Source organism: Equus caballus, chromosome 16 (assembly GCF_041296265.1).
Source record: "Equus caballus isolate H_3958 breed thoroughbred chromosome 16, TB-T2T, whole genome shotgun sequence".
Lineage (NCBI taxonomy): Eukaryota > Metazoa > Chordata > Mammalia > Perissodactyla > Equidae > Equus > Equus caballus.
In genome coordinates, this window is record NC_091699.1 from 51,340,906 (window position 1) to 51,368,236 (window position 27,331).

Genomic DNA, 27,331 nt, shown 5'->3' on the forward strand with positions numbered 1-27,331 from the left:
CTCATTACTTCACGAGCCTCCTGATGGAGGAGTCTCAGCTGGAAGATGGGGCCCTGTGGCCCAGCCAGCTCGGGCCCTTAGTGACTCTGTCATGGGGTGGGCAGGATAAGTTATCCTGGAGCCTCAGTGGTCCAGAGGGCCCGTGGCTCTGAGTGCTGGAGCGGGGCATCAGACACCCCTGGGAAGGGGAGTGGGGGCTGTCCTACTTAGGTCTCCTTCCCCCAGTCAGTGCCTCATCCAGGGTCCTTCTTGACAGCAGCACCTCCCACTCCCATCATCTCCCCATCTGGCCACCTGCATCCCACAAGGCTACATCTCTCCTGACCCCTGTAATCTTCTCTGGCCTCTCTACACTGGAGCAAGAACTCTTCTGAATGTTGCTCAGACCTTGTTGCTCTCCCTCTAGAACTTCAGGTGGCTCCCAGCACTCACAGGAATTCCAGATGCTCAGCTTGGTTCAGTGGCCCTTCAAGTCCTGGCCTGTTCCTCTCTCACACCCTTCCAAGCAGGTCATACTACATTGAGTCCATGAGTGCACCAGGCCTTTGGACAGTTGTTTCCCCTGCCCGCCATCTGGAAGGGCAGGTGGGGCTGGGCCTGAGGCTGCTCAGCGTATGTCCAAGCCACCCACTGCCTAAGTGGTGGTCCTGGCCTCATGACCTCTCACCTAGCCCCCAATGAAGTAGGGGGCTGTTGGAGAGGGGGAACACTTCCCAGGTGCTGAGTCCATGGAGAAAAACAAGACAGTTTGAGCTGGAGATGAGGGGAAGGCAGGGCCAGGCAGGGGCACCAGCTTGTACATAGGCTTAGAGGCAGGACCATCTGCAGGTTTGGGCAAGCTCACTGTGGCTGGAGCATGGGGTAGGGATGCAGTCAGCTCGGTTTTCAGGTGTCAGGCCGAGGAGGGCCTGGGCTATTCTAGGGCCCAAGACTGCTGTGGGCAGGGGGCAAGTAAGGTGGTGGGTGGGTGTTGGGTAGGGATGCTTAGTGACCATCTTGGGTCCATATGAGTGGATGTTCTGAGTCTGGCAGACCCCCAACCTAGCCAGCCCTCTGGGCTCAGGCTCCTGGCTCCCCCACAGTTCCTGAGCCAGAGCCAAGACCCCAGCCTACCTTTCACTTGCTGGCCCTGGCACTCCCTCTGCACCGTCTGGTTGCTAGAGGCATATCAGAACCAGGGTGGGGACTGGGAGTCACATGTAGAGGGCTCTCTGAGTGGCCCAGCCTCCAAGGGGCACGGCATGGCCAGCAGACAGGCCTATAGCAGGGCCTCAGGCTTGGGGGCATGGCCAGGGACCCAAAGAATGTCCTGTCAGTCCTGAGTGACCAGTGACTGGGGGCCAGCAAGCGGAGAAGCTGGCCCAGAGGAGTCCGGGCCAAAGGCAGCCTGGGTCGCCCTTGGGGCATGGGTACACTTGTGGGGAGCAGCTGAGGTGGCATCTGTGGCAGGGAAAGGCTGGGGCCCAACTCCTGCATGGGTCCACTGGCTGGCTGTGTGACCCCTGCAGACTTGAGCCTCTCTAGGCCTAGACAGCAGCCTCTCCCAGGCCCTTTCTGCTGGACTGTGCCCCAACCCCAGGGACCAGCCCATGGTTCCTAGGCCTCCTCATGAGGTGGGACCCAAGAACCCTCCCATGGCTCCCAGCCCCCTCCCCTCCTGGAGTGAGTCCCCAGTTCAGACCACAGGAAGCCACACACTGCTTCCTTTTCCCTTTTCTTTTTTTTTTCCTCCTGTTTTGTCCTCCTGGCCCTAGCCCTGAGTGGGCAACCATCCAACCACCCATCTCTTGGTCCATCTGTCTGTCGCCCTTATGTCCATAGGTCCAACCCCCAGGTCCCTGGTCACATGACTGTCTCCCACTCCTCCTGCAGCAGGGTGGGTGGCCGCTCTGGCACGGAGGCCTCCTCGTCCAGCCCTGAGCAGGAACCATTGAGAAAGCCATTGTCCTTGGGAGTGGCCACAGCAGGTGGTGTGGTCTGGAGGGCTGGGGCCCCTGGCTTGGTATGGCTGGGCAGCTGGGGGTGGCCGTTGGTGGTAGCAGCGGGCAGCAAGCGGGGGCTGAGGGGCAGGCCAAGTCCCGTGCGGGGGCCTACATTGGTCACACTTGTGTGAGACACCATGGGACCGTAGCTGTAGCTGCTGCTCCCGCTGCGTGCCTTACGCTTGAAGTCCAGTGCCAGTGTCCAGCGGCTCCAGGATTTCTTGATCTCAGCCTGAACCTGGGATGGCAGTAGGAGGGTGGGTGTCAGGTGTGCCCCTAATCCCACTGCCACATGCCCCCCCAACCCCAGCAGTGCCCCCATCCCTGTTTCTACAACAGCACTGAATGGAAACAAGAGGCATGGGGTATTACTGGAAAATTCCAAGGTCCAGTAAAATCCCGTCTTCCTCAGAACATGGTGCCCGGCTGGAAGGTTTCTGACACACCCAGAATCTGCAAGGCTCAAGAATCTGCAAGGTGGCTGAGTCATTCAATCTGGGTTACAGAGAATTCAGCCTTGGGGTTGGGAAGACACTTGGCTATGCCAGAGGTTGAAGAGCCCAGAAATCCTAGCACATCTGAGCCTGAATCATCTGGAAAGATGTCTCTCTGCCTTCAGAATGTCCTCAGGGATGTTCTTGGAGGAACAAAGAAGAACCAGGTAGGAGAATGGAGGGACAGGACTTAGAGAACCCCTGGCACTTCTGTGTCCTCCCTGCCTCACTCCACTGCAGCCCACTGCTTACCTCGCCATTGCAGAAACAGTATATGATGGCGACAAAAAATCCCTGGGGAGAGAGGTGTATAGGTTAAGGCCCACAGCAGTGTCCCCTGCCCCTTCGACCCCTCCCACCCTCGGCCTGGCCTCGGCCAGGGCTGCGCACCTGGAAGGAGTTGAAGAGCATCTCGTAGTGCATCTGGACTTGCCAGAGCGTCCCTGAGACCTCGGTGTACGGCGTGGCCATGAAGACGATGTAGTGGACGCCAAAGAGCGGCATGAGCACCAGTGTGGATTTGAGCAGCTTCCTGGACCAGCAGGGCAGGTGGGTCAGGGCTGAGCCACTTCCTCTCAGCAGGCACTATGCCACCTCCACCTGCCAGCCCCAGGCTCCAGAAGCCACTAAGGGACCCGAGGCTCTTGCCACCAGCAGAGGACAATCCAGTTCACCTGGGACAGCACTTTGTCATCTCAGCAAAGTGTTAATAGGGCCCCTGGTTCTGAAGTGTCCTAGAGTGGACCATAAATTATATGTCACCCTGTCCCAGGGCTCTTTGCACCTGCTGGTCCCTCTGCTGGCACTCACTCTCTCATGGCCTTACCTCATTATCTGATACCCCACTCCTCAGGTTTCAGCTGAGCTACTGCCTTCTCAAGGCCACCCACTACCCACCTGTCCCTTATACTCCTTGCAACCAGTTCTTTGAGGAGAGATCTGGGTTTGTCCTGCTCTTGCAAATGCCAGCTCTAGTGCAGGGCCTGGCACCACGTGGCCCAGGTTGGCTTTGGGGTGCCCCAGGGGTCTCCAGAGGCCGGGCAAGATCCCGGCATGGCTGGGCAGGGCCAGCCAGGGAGTCAGGAGCTGGGTCCTTCCCTTGAGACAGGCTCATTCTTGGGGCCTCCATCTTTGCTTTTGTACATGGCACTGGGATTTGATGACCCCTAAACTCTGAGGAGCCTGGGCATGGCAGGCGTGGCTCACCGGTACTGCTGCCGCGTGTCACACCGGCCGGCATTGGTCTCCCGCAGCTTGGTGGCGAGCACCCGGACGATGTTGATGAAGAGGATGAAGTTGAGCTGGAGAGTGAGAGGGCTGCGTCTCAAGGCTGCGCTCTAGCAGAGGGTGAGGGCAAGGACTCTGGGACCCAGGCCTGCCCAGGCTCTGCTCTGCCACTGCATCTCCAGGTGGCTCCATGGGCCCTCAGTTTCCCCATCTGAACCATGATGGGGATCAGCTGCTTCTCAGGCCTTATGGCTCTGACCCTGGGGTCCAAGGAAGCCTCTATAGTCTGTCAGGGGCTGGTCCCTGGGCCTGTGGTCCACACCCCCACCCAGCCCTGTGGCCACCCCTGCTCACCACAATGGAGGCTAGGATGGGCACCTGGATGATCCACTTCTTGTTCCCGGAGCTCAGGTCCCAGCACCTGGGGGAGGTTGAGCCATCATTCCCCACCCCCTCCTGTCCCCACCCTGAGCCTGCCCACAGAGAGACCCCAGAGCTGCTCTGCTCTGACAGTAGCCATTGGGGACAAAGGACAGGGCAGTGTCTGGTGTGGCCAAGCCTGAGGCCTCTTTTGAAGTAGCCTCCTGTGACCCGGAGGGAGTACTTGGATCAAAGCTGGACTGAAAACTCCTGAAGCTGAGGCCACTCAGGGCCAGGGTACAGGAGGCCCCCTTATATGCTTCACAGAGGAAGAGGGTACCAGGGGTGTTCCTGGCCTGTGTCAGAGCCCCTGGCCCCCTTCTCCCCACCTGGACCTACCCAGTGTTGGCCAGGGTGGCTCTCACACTGACCCACACAGTCACGAAGATGGCAGGCAGACCTGTGGGCGCAGAGGGGGACAGCATGTAAGGGACTGTAGATGCTGTCCACGATGTCTCCCTCCTCAGCCCGCCTTGCTGGTCCCATTCCCCTCAACCCTGATGACCCCCAGCCTACCCCATCACTGTCCCTGACCCCCTCACCCTGGGCACGTGGGCTGCTTGGTGACAGAGCCATACTCTGGCACGTGCTGCCCCAACAGCCTCCCCTCAGGGCTCCAGCCCTCAGGACCCAGTTCCACCCTCTGCCCTCATCTTGGTTCTGCATCTCCTACATGGGCACACCGGTTGGGCACAGAGTGAAATAAGGTATCACTACCTCATCCATGCCCAGTCCATTCCCCCTCCACCACCGCCCCCTGAAGCATGCTGCTCTGAGCTGAGGTCTCTATCAGGAGGGGGCCTATTATAGCATTTTTCTGTCCCAGCATGCCCCCCACTCAGTTTGAAAGGTCCTAGCCCCCATGGATGAGGCTGGATGGTGTGAGGGTTGTCATCCCAGGCGGAATAAAGGGCCACAGGGGGACCTTGTTGTGCCCTGGCCTGAGCCAGCTCAGATAGCACATGGTAAATCTGAGTGAGCTTTGCCTCTAGAAGGGGAGCCCAGGTCCCCACCCTCCACCCCCTCACACTTCGTTCTAGGCCTGGTGCACCCTTAGGAGGGGCAGAGTATGACCTGGGTTTATGGTAAGAAAAAGAGCTATGACATTCCCATGCCACAAAGTTCTCTGTGCTCCCTGATCTGCATGTTTTCTGCCCACCATGACACCCTCTAGCCCTAGAGCCTGCGTCAGTTCCTGGACCAGGCCCAGGTCTCCTGCAACTCTGGGATTTGCCATGGGTGAGGTCAAGGTCAGAGTGTGTGCCCTGGAGCAGGGAGGCTGTGGCTCTCGATCTGAGGGCCTCTGGGTGCTGAGCACAGGAGGGCTCCCGCCACCCGGCCTACCCCTCTGCAGTCTGGCCAGTTGCCCCGGAGCCCAGCCAAGCTCTGGAGCTGCCAACAATAATGGACAATTATCGGTAACTCGATCCCAGAGCCCATGGGGGAGGAGTGCAGCGCCCCAGCAACCGCTCTGCAGGGGGGCTGCCGAAGCCCAGATGATACTAAGAGTGCGGGCCAGCGGCTCTGGGCCACGGACCCTGCGGGCAGGATGGCAGTGGCATGGACAGCTCCACGCAGTGAGGGGATTGGTGGGGAAACAGGGCTCAGGGTGGAGGGAGGATCACAGATCCCAACTCCTGCCCCAGGCTCACCTGTGACCCGAGATCCCACTCTGATCCTGAGCTGAATCTTGATCTGAGAGTGCCCCCTCCCTCTCCTGGTCTGAGCCTGAACCCCAGGTGAATCTGCCTCCAGGTGAGCCCCAACCTCAGGCTGGGCCAGCCCCAGGTGAACCTCTGGCCAAGCCCTGTTCTCTGAGCCTGGGATGGGTCAGAGTCACAGAAGGGTGGGCAGGTGGCCCACCTGCTGCCCCAGATCCAGGATGGGATATGCTGTGTGGACGCCTTACCCTCAGGGGTACCCTCTGACCCAGCCACCAATGGTCCCACCCTTGCCTGCACCTCACCGCCCTCCATGCCTGCATACCCCAGCCGAAGACCGTGAAGCCCCATAGGTACTTCTTCTCTGAGAAAAAGGCCATGAAGATGAGGCTGTGCAGGTACAGCCCCTCCACCAGAATCCAGTAGTAGTTAGTGGCCAGGAAGTAAAGGAAGAAGGTCACAGCCACCCGGCAGCCCACCTAGGATACCAGCTGGTATTAGCCAGTGGGCAGGGTCTGCATCTGGGGAAGTTGGGGCTGGGTGGGAGATGGGCAGGGAGGGGTGTGCTGGTGAGATAGGACAAATGATGCTAGTCAAGCCAGGGAGGAAGGGGCAGGCTCTGTTCAAGGCTTAAGGGTAGGGGCTGAGGGGGGTGTGTGTGGGGAATCTTGCCAGGGGCAAGAGGGCACTCACGACAGCGGCAGGGGACAAGGTGAAGAGGTGGGGTGGTTTGGGGTACTGGGCTGACACAGGAGTGTTGATGAAAGTGCCAGGATGGGAGGCACTCACAAAGCCCTTAGCAGAAGGGACTGGAAGCAGGGCTGAGGGGTAGGAGGGACAGTGAAGTGGGTGTGAACCGCCTGAAGCCAGTAGTAGCAAGAGACAGGCAGGGGTGAGGGCCAGGCTGGAGGTGTCGGGGCACAGCAGGGTGGGGCTCCTGCAAAGCCAGTGGTGGCAGGGGGCCCCAAAGCCTGGGGACGCCAGGGGGATGCGGGGGGCACTCACGTAGCCGGCAGCAGAGGCGGCAGGCGGCAGGGGTGCCTGAGCGATGGCGCGCAGCTCCTCCTCGGTGAGGCGTTCAGCCTCATCGAGCGTGGCGCCCGAGTAGAGCACCGCGTCCTTGACGAAGATGCTGACGGCGCGAAGCATGAAGGACAGGAACAGGTGCATATGGATGTAGTTGCGTGTGCAGTGCAGCCGCCTGTGGGGCGCACATCATCGTGGGTTGGGGTACGGGGACGCGCAGAGGGTGGGCAGGAAGCCGGGTTGTGCGCCGTAGGTAGGGACCCCCGGCAGGGCTAGGGGTGCAGCGAAGGCTTAAGGGAGGAACCATACCTCGGTCCCGCCCAGGCCCCGCCCACCTCGGCCCGCCCCGCCTACCTAAAGTAGGCCAGGATGAGCACAGCCACGGTGAGGGAAGCCAGCGACACGGAGTAGCCCACGGTGTAGATCATGCCCAGGCGGTCAAACACCTCCTGTGCAGGTGGGAGACACCGTCAGATTCCTGGAACTCGGGCGGAGCATCAGGTTAAGGGTCAGAGGCCAGGTTAAGGTTGCTGGAGGAGTCAGGACTAGGTGGGTGTCACTAAAGGGGTGGGGTGACCTTATGGGGTGGTCAGGTAGGAGAGGGGAAGTCTCGCACCCGTTCACGAGTCTCATTGGTCAGGAACTTAACACACTCGCTGTAGTTGGCCCATGTCCGGTTGTGCCCCGGCACCAACTCCCAGCTGCCATTGCGGTCACAGCGTCGGTAGGCATGACCTGCAGGGCCGTGGGAGGGTCAGGGCAGGCAGAGAAATCCGGAGCCACTGAAGCCCTGAGCTTGAGTCCTGGTACCCCAGTGATCCACCCCCTACTCCAGCCTGCCTTACCTTTGTGATTGAAGTCATAAATGTAGTCGGGACAGGGCACAGCCACCACCTCACCTGGTGCCCCCAGCGGCCAGCACAGGATGTGGTCCCACTCGGGCAGGCAGGGGCGCCCTGTGCCCACAGAGACAGACAGACAAGGTAGGGGACACCAGTCAAGTCCATGGTTAGTGTCCCAGAGGGATGAACACACCTGTGGTAGTTGACTCCCTCAGGACAAGTGTGCCCCAGGACTGGAGAACTCAGGCCTGGAGCATTCTGGAGAGAAGGTTTTTGAGCTCTTACTCCCTACTGTGCCCTGCACCCACCTGGCCTCACAGAATTCACTATAGCTCGTGTATGCAGGTACTGGCACTGGCCCTATTTTCCAGATTCGCTGGCAGAGGCCAAGAGAGGCGAGTGACTTGCTGAGGTCATGCAGCCCAGGGCCCAGTGCTCGGCCTTGAGCCAGGCCTCTTTCTTTTTTCTCTGCTGTTGCTCCCATCTTCCAGGTGTCCCTGGAGAAGGGCAAGTTCCCAGGCTAACTCTCCCTCTGAGAGTGGAGCTCCCTCTGAGCTGAGAATGGCTCCCTACGTGACCCTTGCTCAGGGACCATGGACAGGAGGCAGGAAGTCTGGTTTCCAGTGCCAGCTGGACTCCCTGGAAGCTGCCGACCTCATGCAGGTGTCCGCCCTCTTTGCACTTCAGTTTCTTCCCTGCAAACTTGGGGTTAACCATATCAGCCTGCGCTTCCACCGCCATCCAAGGCCTGCCCGAAGCACCTGCTGTGCGCCTCCCTCAGCTGCTCACTCGTGGAGAGGGACGCAATCCCCCACATCTAAGTGCTAACTGTGGGATTCAAGGCAAGGTGACACATCCCACTTCAGGGCCCCAGCCTCACAGCAGAAATGCTAAGTGACCTTGAAGGGTCCCCAGCCTCTGAATCTTCTCTGTTCTACCCCCCAGCTCCCTTCTTTCCGCCTGCAGGGCTCCAACCACAGGGCTCTCCAGCCACCCTGGAAGGCTGCCTTGACGGCTGGACCCACCCCAGCCTGGTGAAAGACTCTCTGTCCTGGGCACCATATTCCCAGCCCCGCCTGGCCAGGCCCACAATTCCCTCTGGTCCCTGGAGAGCCACAGGGTGACCACAGCCTCCCAGATGTGGCCCATCTGAAATCTGCTGCCCACCCAGCCGGTTCAAACCGGCCCTGTGGCTGCAGCCTGGGCTCTGTGTTTGTCTCTCCTCACCTCCCTGAGGGACAACGCAGCCCCGCATTTCCCTCCCTCTCTTCTCTTCTTCCCTCCTTGTCCCACTGTCTCTGGCCCCACCCCTCCTCGGCCACTCTCCTCTCCTGCTCTGCCTCTGTGGCCCACCTCACTCTGCGTCTTGGTGCACCTCCTCTGACACACTGAATCCCAGACCCTCAGTTTGTGCCTCCTGGTCCTCTCTATCTCTCCCTGCCTCTCTTTATCTCTGGGTCTCTCCCAGCTGCTCCCTGTCTCTGTGAATCTCTCTCCACGTGCCTCTGTCTGTCTCTGTGTATCTCCCCTCTGTGTATGCCCTTTGTCTCCGGGGTTCACTGCCACCTCTCTCCATGAGATGGGCTGTAGCCCTAGGTCCACCCCGGGGGGTGCGGGGCAAGTTCTCTGCCCACATCTCCCCAAGCCTGAGCCCATCCAGCTTGCCTGCCCCCTTCAAATGCTGCCCCCTCGGCTCTGTCTCCTCCCAGCTCCTCTTTCTTGGGCAGGAGGCCACAGCCTCTTCCTTTCCACAAGAGCTGAGGAGCATGAGCTCACTGATGGGGACAGAGCAGTGGGATGGGTGGGGCCAAGCCCGTCTCAGATGGATACATGGAAGTACAGACAGACGTACCTCGGTGCCTGGGGTCCTCTTTGTCCTCCTCAGACTCAGGGTAGAGCTTCCCAGATGGCTTCTCTTTCCTGGGCTTCCCTGATGTGGATGCGGACGCCCATCCCTTGTCTGATTCCATTATGTTGGCTGGAAAAATCAAGGTAGTTATGGCTGTCACCTGTGCTTGGGCAGGAGACCCAGGGCACCCTCCTACCCCTGACCCCCCTTTGTACAATTAGGGTTGTCCCTGCCCTGCTAACACCCAGGCGGCTGGGAGAGCTGAGATCACAAGTGAGGAAGTGCATTATAAATTGTAAAGTGCTTGCCAGGTGCAGAAGTAATCAGAGGAGGTGGACACTGCCAACAAGGGGTTTCAAATGAACACCATGCGGTGTGGGGCCAACTAGTGGATGGAGCATTAATGTGGGTAAGACATGGGTAGAGGTGGTATCCTCAGACCCGGGAGTTGGAGCTAGAGTCCACACAGGAGGCGAAGGCCCCACCAGGGGGCGCATGGCAAAAGTAGACAGTAGTGGTGATATCAAGGGAGGTTAAACAGTGAAAATGAAGCCGAGCCAGAGTGCTGTGCAGCTCAAGAAGCGGGTGGTGTGGAAGACAAGAGCAAGAGTGTGCAGTTGTCAAGGGTGGACAGACAAATCTACCTACCCTGTCCCCTGCCCTAGGATGCTTGAGTAAGGGGTGCACAGCTTCCACAAGGGACCCTGGAGGCCCTCCATCTGAGATGGGGCCTGGCCTTTCTCGCCATTGGAGAGATGCTTGAGGTCTCTCTTCCTTCCTGAAAAGGCTTCCTCATTATCTGACTTGCATCCCTTCAGCTACAGCCCAAGCCAGGGCCTCCTGGCCCTCCCTTGACGGGGTTTGTGGCAACAGTGGGAAGCTGAGTGCAGACACTCCAGGATGGAATGCCTGTGTCCATTTTCTTGCCTGCAGCCTTGGGCATCAGTAGGGTGGGGGTAGCAGGATGGGGTGGAGCAGGAAGAGAGGGGCTCCATCATGAACAGAGAGGGGGTAGGGGATGCCTCCAGGCTTCCACAACCAGGAAGAGGGATGGATTCAGGACCCAGAGTGGGGGGGGGCCCCTGACCCTCTAGACCCTGATGTGACTGGGGCAGGGGACCAGGGAGCCATTAATGGGGCCAGTGTGGGTGGGGCTTTGATTGCAGAGACCATGTGAGTCCCTGTGAGTGTAAGCAAAGTCCATGTGCTACAGAGTGTGGGTCTCTGTATGTGCTTATGTCCTGGGTGTGCATCAGCATCCTCCCCCAGGAGTCTAAGGGCCAGCCCAGGGGAGGAAGCTTGTTGGGCAGTCATTCAGAGCCTGGGCCTCTTCCAGGTTGAGATAAATCAGACACACATCAGAGGCCTGGATGGGGGCTAATGAGGCCCTATCTCTGCTTCCAGGAAATAGACTCAAGGAAGAGACCAGCCTGAGATGGGAGTAGGAACTGTGGAGTCAGGTGCACAACTGCACACTCTTGCTCTTGTCTTCCACACCACCTGCTTCTTGACTTACACAGTGCAGCTCTGGCTCAGCTTCATTTTCACTGTTTAACACTCCCAACTTCACAGTGGCAGAGGGTCCTATGGAGATGCTGTGCTGGTGGGCGGAAGCCCTCTCTACCCCAGGCCACGCCCCCTCTCCCAGACAGTGGCCATGGCTGACAGAGTCACAGATACCCATCCCTATCCCTCTATCCTCCTCCCATCTAGCCCCACGGACCTTCGATTCTCCCGACCCTGGACACCTCTGCCTTGCCCTCTGCCCAGGTGGCCTCCTTCAAAGACCTACTCATCCCTCTGGCTCTGCCTTGGATCACTGCTCTGCAGGAAGCTGTCCCAGCCCGCCCCATTGGGGTCTGGCACTCTAGTCAGTGCTCCTGATCCTGGCATGTCTCACTGGATCTAAGCTGGTTGGGGGTGATTCTGACTTTATACTGCCTTACCCCCACACTGGGAGGGGAAACTCAGCACATCTCTGAGCCTGCTGACTTTGATCTTGCCTGACCCACCCCACTTTTGGTCCTCACTTTGGCCTGGCCCGCCTTTACCCGGCCTCACCCTCCCCTAGTGCCACTTGGTTCTGCATCCTGGGCTCACACCTTTGTCTGACCCCTCCTTCTCCTGACCTTGCCCCCAGATCCTCCTCCTTTGGCCCCGCCCCATCCAGCTCTATCCCCACCTGGCTTCTGCTGGACTTCTTTGAGCCGCTTCTCACATTGGGCCTGGGCTCGGTGTAGCAGGAAGATCTGCTCCTCTTTGGTCATGACGTCATCTGCATCCACCTACCAAGCCAAAGGTCAGACCACATACTGGACTTCCCAGAGCAACAGCAGGTCCCACAACCATCCCAACCTCCCTAAGGGATTTCCCCCTTTCCAAAGGCCCTGACTCTACAATGTGGGAAATCTGCCTTATGTAGCTCCCATTTTACAGATGGGAAGCTGTCACTCCAAGGGGTAGGGCCTGTCCTACCAAAGGGAAGAGACGGGGAGGGGGGGCTGTCCCCTGCCTGCCCGCTAGTAACCCCATAGGCTGTAGCCACTGATATTCCCTGTCCAGTCTGTTCCCCAAGGGTACATGGGAAAGGGATGGAATGTCCCAGGATGGATCCTCAGAGGATCCTGGCTGTCTGCTAGGGACCTGGGTGGGGAGGGGGGTGGATAAGGAGTGGTGAACTCTGGGGAAACAAATTGGGCCTGGATTCCTTCAAGTCCTAGTGCCCTGGGGGACCTTGGGAGACACCAATTTCCATGCTGGCCCTCTCCCCAGGCAATGCTTTCCCCAGTGAATGGTGAGTGCCTCAGCCCCTCCCACCCTTGTGGTCCCAAGAGAGGGAGGATGGAGGAATTGCTGGCAAGTGGTCTGGGTTGGGCGGGCACTTCTGTGCAGGCTGTGGGTGGGAGCCACCCACATCCCACTGCTTATCTGGAAGCTCCCTCCATTCAAGCAGACCATGTGCTCTGATGATGTGGACAGGGCTTTGCTCCTGCTGTTCCCTCTGCCTGGAACGTCCTTCCTTCCAACCTGCACACCCTGGACATTGGCTGGCATTATTTTAAGGGGACAGGAACATCATGGGGATGAGGGTGGGGTCTCACCTGAGCCTCTTTTCCCCTGACTTAGGACTGGAAGAGAGTCAGAGGATAAGGGCAGCATCCTGCCCTGGGGACAGCTCAGTGTGCCCTAGCCCAGCCACCCCCATGAATGGGACCCACAAGAGGTTAGTGCATCCTCTCAGACCCCCTCGCCCCCGGGGTCAGGGCCGCATCCCCTCAGACCCAGGACAGTGACATGCTCCTTGAGACCCCTCAGACCCAGGGCAGGGCTGTGACTGCTCTGACTTCACAAGGCAGATCCTGGTCCCCTTAGCGCCTCAACAGGCAGAGCTGCATCCCCTCTGACATGCCCTGGCAGGGCGGGAGAACCAGGAGGAGGCAGGGAAGGAAGGAGGCGGGTCCAAGGGGCGGGCACCAGCGGGTGGGGGCGGGCTGGCCAACCGGGCGAGTCAGGGAGCCTGGCTGCAGGGAGAAGTTAATTGACCGCGTCTCTTGGTGGCAGCAGCAAGGGCTTCCAGGGCCAAGGAGTCTCCAGTTGGCTCGGCCGGACTTGGGTTCTGCTGGTTTCACTTAGCGGAGGCGAGTGCGCGTCTTTGCGCGTGCGCGTGTGAGTGGCGGCGCATCCCCGCGCACTCACTGTCAGGCCGGTGTGTGCACTTGTGTGTGCCCCTGTCTCTGTGCGTTCTCACGTGGGGGTTGTCCAGCATGCACGTTTGGGATGTGAGCCTGAGGTTATCTGTGAACGTGCACGTGTACATGTGTTTCTGGTCAAAGGTCTGCGAGTGTATGATGCGGTTGCTCCTTAACATGTCTGTCTGAGTGTCCATGCTTCTGCGTGTCTCTGCAGTCTGAGTTGGACCCTGAGATCTCAGCTGGACCCAACACCCATGGGCCTCCAGAAAGGGACAGAGCAGATTCCCATGTGCTGGCTGCTACCCGCCCCCCCCCCCCCCCCCCCCCCCCACAGCTCCTCTATTCTGGCCTGCTTCCTCAGCTATGGCTGAGCAGGCTGGGGCTGCAGTGGCCACAAGGGGGATGGGGCTTGAGGGAGGACAGCTAGGGCCTGCCCTAATGGGGGGGGGGGGGGGGCGCTCCTGAAGTACTCTTTGTGCCTCCGGCACTGGGGATCCAGGCTGCTGAGGGGTCTGACCCCTGCGTAGCTGCCCTGCCCACCCCACCCCCATTACAGCACCCCTTCACTACCATTTCCACTGTTGCAACTAGTACCTCCCTCAATAACCGGCACCAACAACCATCATCAATTGACCAGCACCACCAACACAACCATCACCACCACCACCATCACCACCACTACCCCCATCACCACCACCACCAATATTATCAGCAGCAGGAGCAGCAGCACCATTCCCACTATGAGCACTAACTACTGTTACCATCAGTATAACCACAGTTATCACCATCAGCGTCATCGCAACTGGGAGAACATCATGACCATCATCACCACCAGTGCTATTTCCACCAGCACCATTACCGCCAAAGGCAACATTAAGACCATCACTGCCATCACCAATGTTGCCACCAACCCCATAACCACTGTCAGTACCACCTTTGCCATCGTCTTATCCTTGTCCCATTCCCATGTCCCCTTCCCCACCACCCCTTCTCCTTCTGCCCACCGCCATCTTTCTCAACACAGATAATGTACCATATTTTGTCCAGCTGATGGAAAGCTCCTGAATGACTGACTGAGGCTTCCACCAGCCCTCTCTATAGACAGACTAACCCACGTATGTGACTGAGGGTCACAGCTGATGGCCTAGATGAAAGGCAGGCAGTCATGGGTTGAAAACAGCCTGTGTGGCAGACAGACAGACAGGTGTGCTAGCTGGGTGATGACCAGGAACTGACCAACTCTCTCACAGGCCCAAAGCATCTGCTCAGCCTCCACCGACTACTGTTGGCTTCACCCTCTCCATGGCCCAGAGGGGGCATACTCTCCTTTCTGGAGTCTCGTTTCCATGGTGGGTCTGGGAATGCCCAGGAGAGGGGAAGGTACGTGTTTCCAGCACCCCATGGCCCCCACACTCCTTCATTCATCCTCAGGGACAGAGGCCCCATCTCTGGCCTCTCTGAACTGTAGGACCCATTTCTCTGTCACCCAATCAGGGCTGAAGTGCCATTGCAGCAAGAGGAATTCAGGCCAGAGTGAAGGAAGCACTTTCCCAATGAGAGGAGGACAGCTCCACGCCAGTGCATTGCCACTTGCCCTAGAGTGCAGCTCCCCTGGCTGGAATGTTCACCCCCGCTCCAGCTGCACCCTCTCCTCATCCGAGGAGATTCTGCCACCAGCACTGGAGCTTGAATCCCACCTCCACCACTGACGGGCTTTGTGTCTTTGGGAAAGCTGCTTAACCTTTGTGCCTCAGTTTCCCACCTGTAAAATCAGGATAATGATAGGGCTGTTGTGAGGATTAAATGAGGTACTGCATGAAAAGCCCGGGCAGGAGTGGTTGCTATTATTGCTACTGTTAGCAGCAGCACCAAGTCATGGCTCCCCATGCTGACTATGGGGCCCCCTGCAGCCAGGTGCCGTGGGTGCCCCCAGACTGGGGACCGAAAGTGGCAGGGGGAAATTGTCTGGGTAGATGACTGAGTCCAGGGGGCTGCAGGGAGGGGCGGATGGGAGGTGGGACACCAGGGAGGATTTGGAACAGGGAATACAGGACTTCCTGCAGGGTGAGGTATGGCTGGCAAGCTTTTGGGGTAGAAGGACATCCTAATAACTCCCTGCATTTCTGGATCTGCCCTGGACCCACACGAAGATTCAAGGTCACTGCCATGCCCCGCCAAGCTTGGGCTTGAGGGACAAGAGGGCCCCTCCTCTGCCTCTGCTCTGAAGAGGCTTTCTCTCCTGGGGGTGCCTAGGAAAACGCTGACAGCTCTTGTTCTCCTCCTTGCCTGGCGACTTCGTCTGCTGCTCCCTCCCCCGACCCGACCAGCCCCTCTCCCCCTGCAGAGTTTGGATCTTCTTAGCCCAGCTCCTGGTGCAGGGGACTCAGACTTGCATCATTTTAGATCCAGAGAGTCTGCAGATCTTGGGTCTCAGGGGTGAGGACTGAGGGACCTGGGGCTGGGTCACAGCCTGGGGTCAGTTAGTCCACACCCACCTCTAATGGGGCCACCAGATCCTGGCTGCAGGTGCCCCAAATCCCCCCCACATCCCTCTTATGGTCTTGGGTTGGGGCTGAGTTTCCCTAACCTAACCATTGTAGGGCTCGACTTCAGTGTCCCCCCGTGTAGCACACTTTCCCCATGTTCAACCCCCCAACACGGAACCTTCCTGTGTGCACATGTGTGCATGATGTGCAGCTCATGAACATGCAGGGGATGCGCTGATGACCTGACCTTAACCCGGAGCTGGGGGAACAGGGAGAGAGGCAGTCTGGGAGCACTGAGCGGGTGTTTGTGGCACTCCAGGCAGGGTGCAGGTTGGGGCTAGAAGCCAGTATGTTATTTACAAACATAGAAGCTGCTGTCCCAGGGAGAGAGTAGTGTGTGGTCAAGAGGCCCGGATGCATTTCTCATTTCCTGAGTTCAGAAGCCCAGAGGAGGATAAAAGCCATCTGCTCACTGCCCCTCCCGCTGGGGAGGGGTGGGGGAGGGGCAGGGCAAGCAGCTCCGTGTAACTCAGCTCCCAGGGAGACCCCTGAGGATGGTGTTGGAGTTGGGGATGGCAGTGATGGTGGCAGGGGGGGTGGAGGTGAAGACAGTGAGGTGGCAATGTCAAGGCTGGTGATGGTAATGGAGGCGTGATGGTGACACTGGTGATGGAGAGAGCCAGTTCCATGCCACTGACCAAATGAGGGCCACTCCTCTCCATTCCTCTCCTAACTGCCAAATTCCACACATTTGCTGTCTGTGATCCCAGACATCCCTAAATTCTCCTCCTCCAGGCAAAACAAAGGAGGAAATACAAGGGATCCTTCTTCAGCTGCTGACACCTCTGCCTCTGGGAAAGGGGCTTCTTCCATTGGTGTTAGCCCCCGATGCCCTCTTGGGTCATCTCATCCCTCCCTCTATCGGGGTTCAGCCTAGTCTCCTTGGGGGAAGGTGGCTGTTGGCTTCTTGTTTCCCTCTAGAGAAAGCAAATCTGCCTGGGTCATCCCTGGACCTCTCTGCCTGTTGACACTAGCCATTGCCCCTGGAGCTACTAACCACACCTCTTTTACCTTCCACCACATCCCATCCTACAGACAGGGACACTGAGGCTAAGAGTCACAGTGAGAAAGAAGAGGGCCAGGACTGGAGCTAAGGTCTGCTTGACGTGAAGCAGAAACCCTGGAGGAAAGGAAAGAAAGGACGAAGGACCCAGCCACACGGACCCCTAGTGCCAGCCTCAATACCAGCTTTCCACAGGGTCCTTCTGGGTTATATCTTTCTCTGAGTCAAGGAAGCCCCTCTTTGCAGAGCACCTAAGGCAGCCTCCAAAGAGGTAATTCGGGGGGGAGGTAGACGTGGAGGTGATCAGATGGTGATGGTGTTGGTGATGGCAGCTTGTGCTCAGCTCTAACTGGGCAGAAGACAGTTGTGCCCTGGTTATTAGAAGCAAGGAGAGTTTGTGCCTCCAGAAAAGCCATAACGAGAAAACCTTGACTGACAGGAGACCCCTTCGTGACCTCCTGGCCTTCCTGCACCTCCTCTCCAGGTTCCACTACTGGGACCTGTGCTGGCACCCCTCAATGTCTCCCATGCCAACTGGCTAGGAACTGCTCCCCACCCCTTGCTGCCCTCCGTTGTCCGGCTGGTCCTAGCAGGCTGGGACGGGCTCCTTGCCGGGGACACTCCTGCCCCGCCACCACTGACAAGTGCTGACTTTTCCTCCCCCTCGCCAGGCCTTCCTGAACAGGCTGCCTGTGTTCAGGGCTGGGAGGGGCTGGGGGGAGGCACTGTGACGCCTCTCATCCTGGCCAGCGTGGACGCCTTGGGGGCAGGCGGTGGGATGGAGCCTGGGATGGCGGAATTGGCTGCTAGGACCCCGTGGATCTTCACAAGCAGCCTCTACCTGGGCTGGGGGACCAAGGCCCAGAAAGACAGGATGGCCTAACCTAACCATAGCCGGGTCAGCAGAATAGGATCCCCCCAGGTCTCACCTCTGCACAAGGCTGGTCCCAGAGCTGGCACTCTTAAGGGTCTGGAGGTTCTGATGTCTCTGCGAATCTGAGAAAAACTTTGCCCCTCTCCCTGTCACACTATATTTTGCAGACAATTTCAGGAGTCTGCAAAACCCTCATCCCACCATTTCTTTTTCCTGGGGACTCTCTGCGAACAAGCTGCCTTCCTGACATGGTGGCTGGACCAGGGAGTGTCCCCAGAAGGCCCATAACAGGAATCTGGGGGAGGCCGCTTGACGCCTCATTAAAACATTCCGAAGAAAACCCAAGTTCCCGGGAGGGCTTGGCCCCCTCCTGCTGCTCTGTCCACAGACAGTTCCCAGAGCTGGGGGAGGGGGGGTTTAAAGGCAGGTGATATAAAAAGCTTCAACAAATCAATACGAAAAAGACAAATAACCCATAGAAAGATGGGTAATGGCTTTGAGCAAGCTCTTAGAAGATGGACAATAAACCAACATAAAGTCCAAAAGCTCACTGGTAATTGGCAAATTAAAATGACAAGAGACACCATTTTTCACCTATCAGAGTGGCAAAGGTGAAGAAAATCCTTATCCTAGCCTATGAGACAGAGGGCGTGGGAAGATGCCCTCTGGGTCACTCCTGGTGGTATGAGTCTAAACCAGCACCGGCTTTTTAGAGGGCAGTTAGGCCGTGTCTATTAAAGTAAAAAATGTGTATGTTCTCAGACCCAGCAATGACAGAATCTAGAAATATCCTACACGGGGACAGGAGAGGGCATTTCAAGGAGCGTCCCTGCCACCATCTGGACACACACACACACACACACACACACACACACACACACACACACACACGAAAGTTATGCAGAAACGATCTAAATATACATTCCTAGGGACTGCCTAATGAATTCCAGATTCTAGAATACTATGCTGCATTGAAAAAAGATAGATTTATACTTACTGACCATAAGATCTCCAAGACACACCTTTAAGCAGAAAAATGCACATTGCAGAGCCCTATCTACAAACTGATAACATTTATTTAAAAACAAACAGAAAACACAACAAAACTATCTACTTTATATGTACACACGAAGTACCTTTTGAAAACAGAGAAAAATGTCCGGGAGGACATCTCCCACCCAGACTGTTAAAAATGATTTTCCCTAGACGGGAGAAGGAGCTTGGGAGTAATCAAGGATGAATTCTGTTTAATCTGTACTATTTGGCTCATTTATAAGAAAGTACATATTCAAGTATTAGTTATGAAATTAAAAATAAGAAAATAGGGGCCAGCCCGGTGATGCAGCGGTTAAGTTTGCATGTTCTGCTTCGGCAGCCCAGGGTTCGCTGGTTTGGATCCCGGGTTCGGACATGGCACCGCCTGGCACGCCATGCTGTGGTAGGTGTCCCACGTATAAAGTAGAGGAAGATGGGCATGGATGTGAGCTCAGGGCCAGTCTTCCTCAGCAAAAAGAGGAGGATTGGCGGCAAACGTTAGCTCAAGGCCAATCTTCTTCAAAAATAAATTAATAAATAAATAAAAATTAAATAACAGAAGGATTTTATTTTTAAAAAAGGAAGGAAAGAAAGAAAGAAAGAAAGAAAAGGAAGAAAAAGAAAACCCAGCGTGGGACACAGGGCTCTTCTGCCAGCATGAGCCCTCACCCTGCTTTGGAGGAAGAAGCTCAGTGCAAGAGTCTGAAGACCTGGGTTCAAATCCCGCCTCTGCCACAGACTCACTGTGTGAACCTCAGGGCTCTTTCCCATAAAATGGGTGAACGCATGGAGTGAGAAACCATTTGTGACAGTGTCTAGCTCAGAATCTGGGGACAGTCACTGCTCAATAAATGTTGGTTCCTCCCTGTCTTTAAAAGTGAGCCTCGTGGCTGAACTGCTCCTGGAGCAGGCTGCAAGGGTCTCCAACATTCTCACCCACCACAGTCTCTCCTGAGTCGGACCCCAAGGTCACATCTCGACATTCAAGGTCTGCCTCCTACACTGACCTTCACCCTTTCCCACTGCAGTCTCTCCTTCACATGTGTGCATGCTCAGGGTGTCCTTAGGATGAGGCATCCCCAACGATAAGACCACCCCTTGGCCCCCTACTCACAATCTGTGGGTCCATCCCTTTCTCCAAACTTCACTCCACCTGATCCCCAGCCTCACAGTTACTCTTCCCTGTAAGGCACAAGATGGACCGGCTGAGTCTGGCCACAGCCAGTGTCCTTCCAATGGGATGATTTTTGGTCCCCCAACCGTGAGGTCCCTGGAGATGTGAGCCTGGTCCTGGGGTGGCTGGGCAAACAGCATACAGTTTTGGTGACAGAGGCAATCAGCTGAGTTTGGTGGGCTTGGTGGGCACCAGTGCACATGTGGGTGGGAGCGGCAGCCCCTGCATTCAGAAGAGGCAGCTGGCAGGCTGTCAGTCTCTCCCTGGCTCCAGCTGAGCCCAGGGGGCCTGCATGGTATCAGGTGACCCTATCCTCTAGCCCTGAAGCCAGGGAGGCTCCAGTGCACTCCGAAGTGTCCAGCCACAGGTCCTCAACAAGGTCCCAGAAGAGACTCAACCCTGGCATCCCTCCTCCTGCCCTGCCCTCAGCCTTAGGCCAGGGCTAAGCCAGGCAAATTCTCCCCACGTGCCTTAGCTTCCCCAGAAATCAGTATGGGGCTCTGGGACCCGTAACCCCCCACCACACACACACACACACACACACACAGAGGCACACAGCTTAGCATTTGGTTGGCATGCAATAAATAATGGTCATGTTGGTTGTGTGATTTACGTTAGTTAAAAAACGGGGACAATAACAGAACCTTTCTCAGAAGGTTGTTATAAAGATTAAAATAGTTAATATTGTAAAATGCTTAGAACAATGTCTGGAAAGTGGCACTACAGAAGCATTTATTAAATAAAAATAAGAAAACAATAGACCTGGGTGCACGTGTGCTCACAAATGCACACATACATGCACACACAACTATGCTTCTGCAAGTCATGTGCAGACCCACAGTTTCAGACACACGAACTCACGTGGACTCCGACACTCACCCTCACACAGACCCAGAGAATGCCATGCCAGAGCCCCCGAGAGCCCTGGGCACAGATGTTACTCTCAGGGCACCCATACCCATCACCCTGTCTACGCCTCCACAGTCACATGCACACGTATGTGCACACAGACCCGCTGGCTGGCTCTGCACAGTGGCTGTGCTCACACACCCCAGAAGGGGCCCTGGGAAAGGTGAGCCTGGCCCCAGGGGAGGGTGGGGAAATGGCTCTGGGCCGTAGCATTTACCACTGTTTGGACCATCTCTGAAACTCGGTTTCTCCATCTACAAGCTCTTGTAAGGGGCAATGTCTCTGGCTTTCAGGAGCCAGAGTCCTAAGGGGATGGGTACCAGCGGGTGGGGTGTGCTGAGACCCACAGAGGAAAGGAGAGTCTCAGATCAGGGGATTCTTAGGCAAAAGTTTCTTTCTTGCTGTCTTTTTACAGATAGGGAAACTGAGGTGTGGAGAAGAACCACCCAAGGCTATGCAGGTATTAGGCAGAGGTGGAAGAATCCCATAGCTCCCGCCTTCCCACTTTTGGCTCTGCCTAGGTAGGGAGCTGGTCAGGAGAAGGAGGGTACCTGCTTGTCTTTCTTTCTAGAAGGCAGATGCCCCCACCTGGGAGGAGTGGGGTAGGGGGGGTGGCAGCAGAGGTCTTGAAGTCAGACACACAGGCAGACAGCCTCCTCAGCTATGGGCTGGTCCCCTGGGATAGGGCTGCTGTGGGATCTGACTGACTCCCCAGGAAATGGACCCCAGACCCTGGCCCAGGATGAGGAGGGTGCTGCCCCTCCGTGTCTCCAGCTCTTGAGCTTTCCCAGTCTCTCCCTATTTTTCTTTGCTCTTCTTGGTCTGTCTATGCTTCCCGCTCTGGGGAGCTCTCATCTCTACCCGTCTTTGTCTCTGTCTCTCTCTTCCTGCTCTCTAGCCTTATCTCCCATTCTGTCTCCTTCTCCCTTTGGTTCCCTCTTGGCTTCTGCTCTCAGGAGGGTACAGATGGGAGTCCCGCCACCTTCCCAGAGTTCCCTGACTCACAGTCCCCCTCCAGTGTGTTTCTCCTATAGGAGTGTTCTGCAAAGTTAAACCTCCATCCCTCCTCCGTGCCACACCACACTCGCCTCCCTGGGCAAACAGCTTCCACTCTGGGTAAAGCTGGGCATGAGTGCATGTGTGTGTGCATGCATGCGATCATGAGAGCTGGAGGGGGTCCCTAAATCCTAGCCCCCACCTGGGTGGTTCAGAACTCAGACTCACAGCCGTGTGTTCCAGATTGCAAACAAAACTTGCAGAAAACACAGGCCCCCACAAAAAGTCTGTGGGACCTTACATCAAGGCCAAACCCCAGTATTTCGGTGGATCACACTGTCATCTTCCAGGAAGACACAACCAGAGCAGGGGTGCTCATAAAAGCAAAAGCTAGATTTCCAGACCTGAGACCCCAAACCCAGGCTTCGGAAATAGGGAGACCTTAGGAGTCTGGAACCCAGAATCCAGACATCCCAGAGGTAGCAGGCATCGAGGATCCCGGGTGAGGGGGGACCCCCACCCAAAGTTCAAATTACTGGGGGAACCCATGACTCTGGACCCTGGACCCACCCCAGGGACCCCAGAGCAAGACCGCAGCCTGTCCTGGAGTGCCGGCGGGGAACTTACCAGCGCATATGCGGAGCTGAGCACGGGGCAGCAGAGCAGGAGCGCCAGGCCGGGCGCGATCCGGGCGGCCCCCATCGCCACTGCCTAGGGCCCCGACCCTCGGGCCAGCCACCGCCGCCGGCCCTGGTGTTGGTGGTGGGGTACAGAGCTGCGTCAGGCCCGGCTGCCCCGCCCACGCCCGGGCCTAGGGGACCCCGGCGGCCCGGCGGCCCGAGGCCCCGGGGCCCGGCGCGGGGCCCATGCGCCGAGGGCGAGAGAGCGAGCGAGCGCAAAGGAGAGAGGGAGGGAGGAAGGGAGGCAGCCGGGGGCCGGCCGGGCGGCGGGCGGGCGCCGAGCGCTGCGGAGCTGCCCGTCTGCCTCGGAGCGGAGAAATCACATCCATATGGCCGGGCCCCCCGCCCCCGGCCCGCCCCCCCCCCCCCCCCCCCCCCCCGCGCCGCCTTTCCTTTCTTTTTTTTTTTTCTTTTGGGGAATTGGGAGCTGTGGCTTCGCCCCACGCCCAGTGGGGGAGGGGTCGGGGGAGGGGTTGGGGTCGCGGTCTGCGGGGGGCGAACGGGCTGTTATTTTTAGCTCCGCGGCTAACGCAAGTAGGGGGGCGGGGCGGGGCTGGGGGCGCGTTTTCAGCCGCTCGCGGTGTGCAGCTTGGGGACGCGATCCCAACTTTGCAACGACACTGAGCCATTCGGTGATCGAGCCGCCAGCTCCCTGCCCCTCGGCCCGCTCAGATCCCCATCCCGTCGGCGGCCGCCTCCAGTACCCCCTCCCCATCTTCGGCCGGAACCCCGCCTGCGCCCGCGCCGCTGGAGCGCGCCTGCGGCCGGGACGCTCTGTCCGTCGGCCTGTCTGTCAGTCCGTCTCTAGCTCCCCCGGCCTTGGCCTCCGTTCTTCCAGCAGCCCCGAGCTCCGTTTCGGTCACTCCCTCGCTCCCTCCCTCCCCTCCTCCTTCTTCTCTACGAAAACATTTGCAAGTTTCCAAAAAAGCCACGGAGCCGAGCGGCGCGGGGCTGGCGACTCCACCGGGCTCCGAGGAGGCGCCGCCGACTGACATCGAGACAGACCAGCCCGCCCGCCCGGTCAGGTCACCCCCACCCACCTCTGGCCCCCTCCCCTTGGCGCCAGCCCCCAACCCCGACTTACTCCGAGCGCGCCGCCGCGGCCCCCGCCTAGCCATGGATGTCGGGGACACCCCGACAGCCTCCCCAGGACAGCGCCCCGTCCGCGGCCCCGGGGGTACTTCATGGAGCTCTCGGGATCCCCCCCTGGCCGGCCTGGCCTCCAGCGCCCCCCGCCCGGCCGCCGCTCGGAGCCGCCGCCCGCGGAGCGCGTCCCTCGCCTCGGCGTCTGCGCTCCCCCTCCCCCCCGCGCCCGGGCGCCGCTTCCCTCCCCCGCGCCCACTCCGGGCCTCTCCCGCCCCCGCCTCCCCTCCGTCGCCTTCGACAAGGGTGTGTGGAGCGGCCGAGCGGACGGAGCCCGGTGCCCCCTGCCCCGGGACATTTTCTCTAGAGGCCGCGGCCCGGGGTCGCACAGCGGCGGGATGTGAGTGTGGAGGGAACGGGGCCCGGGAAGCTCTGACATCGGGGCTCGGGAACGTGGGCCCGGACGCTGCCGCCGCTTGATTCTCTTCTCCGGGAAGGCACAGACGTTATTTTTTCTGATCGTCCGGCCCAGGCTGGTGAACAGGGGCCCTCAGCCGCGAAGAAGCAGGCCCTCTTCACGGGAGGTACCCCGCGCCCCGGCCGCGGCGCTGCTCGTTCGCCCCCGGGACTCCCGCTCGAGCTGGACCGGGGTCCCCGGGGAGGCTGCTCGGCCGCCCGCCCGGAGCTTGGCTCCGCCGCGGCCCTCCCGCCCCGCCCCGCCCTCTCCTGGACCCCCAGGCTCGGGAACCTCCCGAGTGGGTCGGCCCGCTGAGCCGGAGACCCGCCCCCGCCCTTGCTGGTGTCTCCGGTCTCACGTCCCTTTCTCTCCCTCCCCAGCCTCTCCCCGGGTCCAGGTCTCTCCGAGTCCCGACCCATCCAGACGCCGGCCTCGCCTCTCCAGCTCCGCCCCTGACTCCACCTCGGGCGCCTCGAGGCCGCAAGACCCGGAGCTCAGCCCGGACCCCCGCCATGGGGCTCCGCCTCCCTCTCCCACCCCCTCACACCCCCAAAGGCTCTTGGCCGGCTCTGGTCCACTCGGGACCGTCAATTCTGGGGAAGGGCGGGAGGAGTCTTTTGGGGCAGGGGCTGGACAGGGGCGGGACTTACTTGGGCCGGGGAGGGACCACTGGAGTGCTAAGAGGAGGGGGCCTCAGACCCCAAGCCTACTGCCTCTCAGTACCAGGCGGCGAAGCTGAGGTGCAGGTTGGGCCTGGGGATTTCTGGAGCGGAGGGCTTTAAGGAGGAAGCTAATGTGACTGTCAGGGCCCTGGGAAACATCGTCGGGGCTGAATGGCAGCCCCTGCTCACCCGCTTACCAATAGTGTATCCTGGGCAGGACGACTCTCCCGCTGTCTGGGTCTCAGTTTCCTCATCTGCAAAATGGGGAGTTGAACAACTGATTCACAGGACACTTTTCATTGTTTTGGTGCATCTGAGGGTGGGTGTGCAGACCCATATGGGCTCTGAGGCTCCCCAGACTCAGCTTGTAGAAATAAGCTCCCCCAAACCCCCAAACCTGTTCTTCATCTCTGGTATGGCCCCTCCCCTCAATGTGAATGGGTCCCCAAGCCCAAGCCCTGAGGCCACTGGAATCCAGCTGTAGCCAACCCTCCTGGCAGCCCACCTCTCTCCAGGCTCAAACCCACCCGTTTCCCAGACTGAACCCACAGCTGTTTTTTCCATACATTTCTATGGCCATACCCTCCTTTGTGCCCCATTACGCTCAAGTTTCTTGTCCTGGTGTTTAAGGAATGTGTCGTTTAAGGCAGTTTCCTCCAAAGATAACTATCTCCAGGAGTACTGTCTATGAGACACCTGGCCTTCTCCCCATGTTCACTCCCCTGCCTGGCTTTGTAGTATTCTCTCCCAGGATTGCGCTCCTCTGCCTGATGTAGAGGGCTTCCCTCCCTCCTTGTGCCCCCATTTGCTCCATTACGCGGGCGGGCGGCTGGGATTTGGGGTCTGCCCCCTATCGTGTGTGGGCTCTTTGGGAACGGGAACAGAGGCCCAAATGACCAGAGTGGGCACCTAAAGAACACAAGTGGTTCTTCAGTGTTATATTTTGATGATCTCATCTTTATGTCTGTTCTAAGTGGTTCTCTTCTAAGTTTTATGGTTTGATGACTACTGACCAGTGCCCTACCTCAGTGATAGCAAAAGAACATTCACGGAGGGGTTGGGGGAACTGAGGGGCTCATGGAGGGAGTCCTCCTCAGATTTGACACCAGGAAGCTTGAGATTGGGAAGCAAACAATATTTGTACTTAGGAGGACCAGGGAGGGCTGTGAATAGGGCTGCAGAGAGGGATCTGATGGGTTCCGGGCCCCTAAGGGTGTTCCCTAGTCATAACTCATGTGCCTCACCCCAGAGTCCCCTGCTGGACATTCCTCCACTGCAGGTAGGGCCCCTGATCCCCTAACTCACCCCCAGGCCTCTGGTTAAAGTGCCACCATGGGGGTGGGGGTGTCACACATTAACTGGTAGCACCCCTATGCCTGGCAAAGGCAGCCTGCCCTTTTTGACAGGGCCCCAGGGTCAGTTTCTGGTCAGTTTCAGGTCAGTTTCAATGGAGTTTGGAAAGGCCTGGTTGGGGGTGGAGAGTGGGAATGAGTCCCTGTGAGGACGCCCCTCTCTGATCCCTAGGCTGGGGCCTAGGAGGAGGAGCCAAGCGGTCACTGGAGCTCAGAACTGGAGCAGCGGCCCTAGGCTGACAGGCCTCTGCTACCACCACCGCCAAGGGGAGTAGGGCTCTGGCCAAGGTACACAGCCCCTGGGGCCAGGGTGGGCACCAGACTCAAACAGGAAAGACAGCGGCTCAGCTCTCTGAGCTCTACAGCCTGGCCTCACTCCCTCAGAAAACCCCTTGCCACAACCTGGGGGCTCTCTGGGAAAACTGCCCGCAGACCCCCAACACTTCATCTCCCAACCTTAGCCCCAAAGTCAGCCCGAATCCCAATCTCAACCCTGATCTCAGACTGCCCTTTACCCCCAGGCTGAGTCCTTATCCCATTCTGACCTCTAACCCCTGGCTGAACCCTGACCCCGGGCTGATCCTCCACCAAGCCTCAATCCCAGACTTCTCTCAGGTTCCAGGCCACTCTGGAAGCTTTTCAAGGCAAGGGGCTGGTAGGGGAGGGGATGGCCAGGCCGTAAGTGAACCGAGGTGCCACTTTTACAGCCATTTCGGCTGCTCATAAACACCCCCCACCCGGATGAGTCACTGGAGGCTCCCACAGCAGCTGGCCGCTGGGCAGCCCCCTCCCCTTGCAGCAGGAAGCCTGGCTTTCTTGCTTCTCAGGAAGATGAAGGGAGGGACACCAGGGGCACAGGGGACCGGGAGGCTCTGCCCCAGGTGAGGAGCTCTCCTGGGGTGGCTGGGGGTGTGGGCTTCCTGTCCTTTCTGATCACATGGTCACAGGCCCCCTGCTGCGGTAATGGCAGATCCACAGACATCTCCATGCAGAGGTGCCTTGTCTGCCCCACGGCACTGCACAGGTACACACACACTAACCCACTGGGGTGCCACACAGCCTTGCCCTCCCAGCTGTGCTCAGATCCCAGGGCTCCCCTAGACCCCACTCACCTGGAGCTCACAAGGCCTTCCAAGTAGGGCCTGTGGCTGCAGAGTAGACTCAGGTTGGCCATGGGGAGGCCATGGGATAGTCCTGAGCAGCTTCTGTGGTTCAGGCCTAAGCAAAGATGTTTCTGTCCGGGACAGGAAAAGGCCTGAGTCAGAGCTTTCACTTAAAAAGAAAAATTAATTATTTTTTACCAAGCCCTGCACCAGCCTAGGACTTTGTCCCAGCCCCCTGGTCAGGGAGCAGAGGCAGGTCGAAGC

General features: G+C 58.4%; 1 protein-coding gene across 5 annotated transcripts; it reads right to left on the reverse strand.

Annotated features, from left to right (window-relative positions):
* Window positions 1-1,701: 1,701 nt before the first annotated feature.
* Window positions 1,702-27,331, reverse strand: PTH1R (parathyroid hormone 1 receptor). Of its 5 annotated transcripts, XM_070237842.1 has the most exons (17): window positions 27,077-27,226; window positions 24,810-24,866; window positions 22,358-22,480; window positions 19,766-19,833; window positions 11,684-11,786; window positions 9,505-9,630; window positions 7,656-7,766; window positions 7,427-7,545; window positions 7,165-7,259; window positions 6,790-6,985; window positions 6,110-6,263; window positions 4,463-4,523; window positions 4,058-4,124; window positions 3,683-3,777; window positions 2,867-3,008; window positions 2,729-2,770; window positions 1,702-2,220 (listed from the first exon to the last, which is right to left on the reverse strand). In XM_070237842.1, the coding sequence occupies exons 4-17, from the start codon at window positions 19,778-19,780 to the stop codon at window positions 1,843-1,845; spliced, it is 1,704 nt and encodes a 567-aa protein (XP_070093943.1). In that variant the 5' UTR covers window positions 19,781-19,833; window positions 22,358-22,480; window positions 24,810-24,866; window positions 27,077-27,226; the 3' UTR covers window positions 1,702-1,842. The 5 variants fall into 5 exon arrangements, with proteins under 5 accessions (XP_070093943.1, XP_070093941.1, XP_005600804.1 ...); XM_070237840.1 differs by lacking the exon at window positions 19,766-19,833 and having other exon boundaries at window positions 27,077-27,331; XM_005600747.4 differs by lacking the exons at window positions 19,766-19,833; window positions 24,810-24,866; window positions 27,077-27,226 and adding an exon at window positions 23,495-23,677.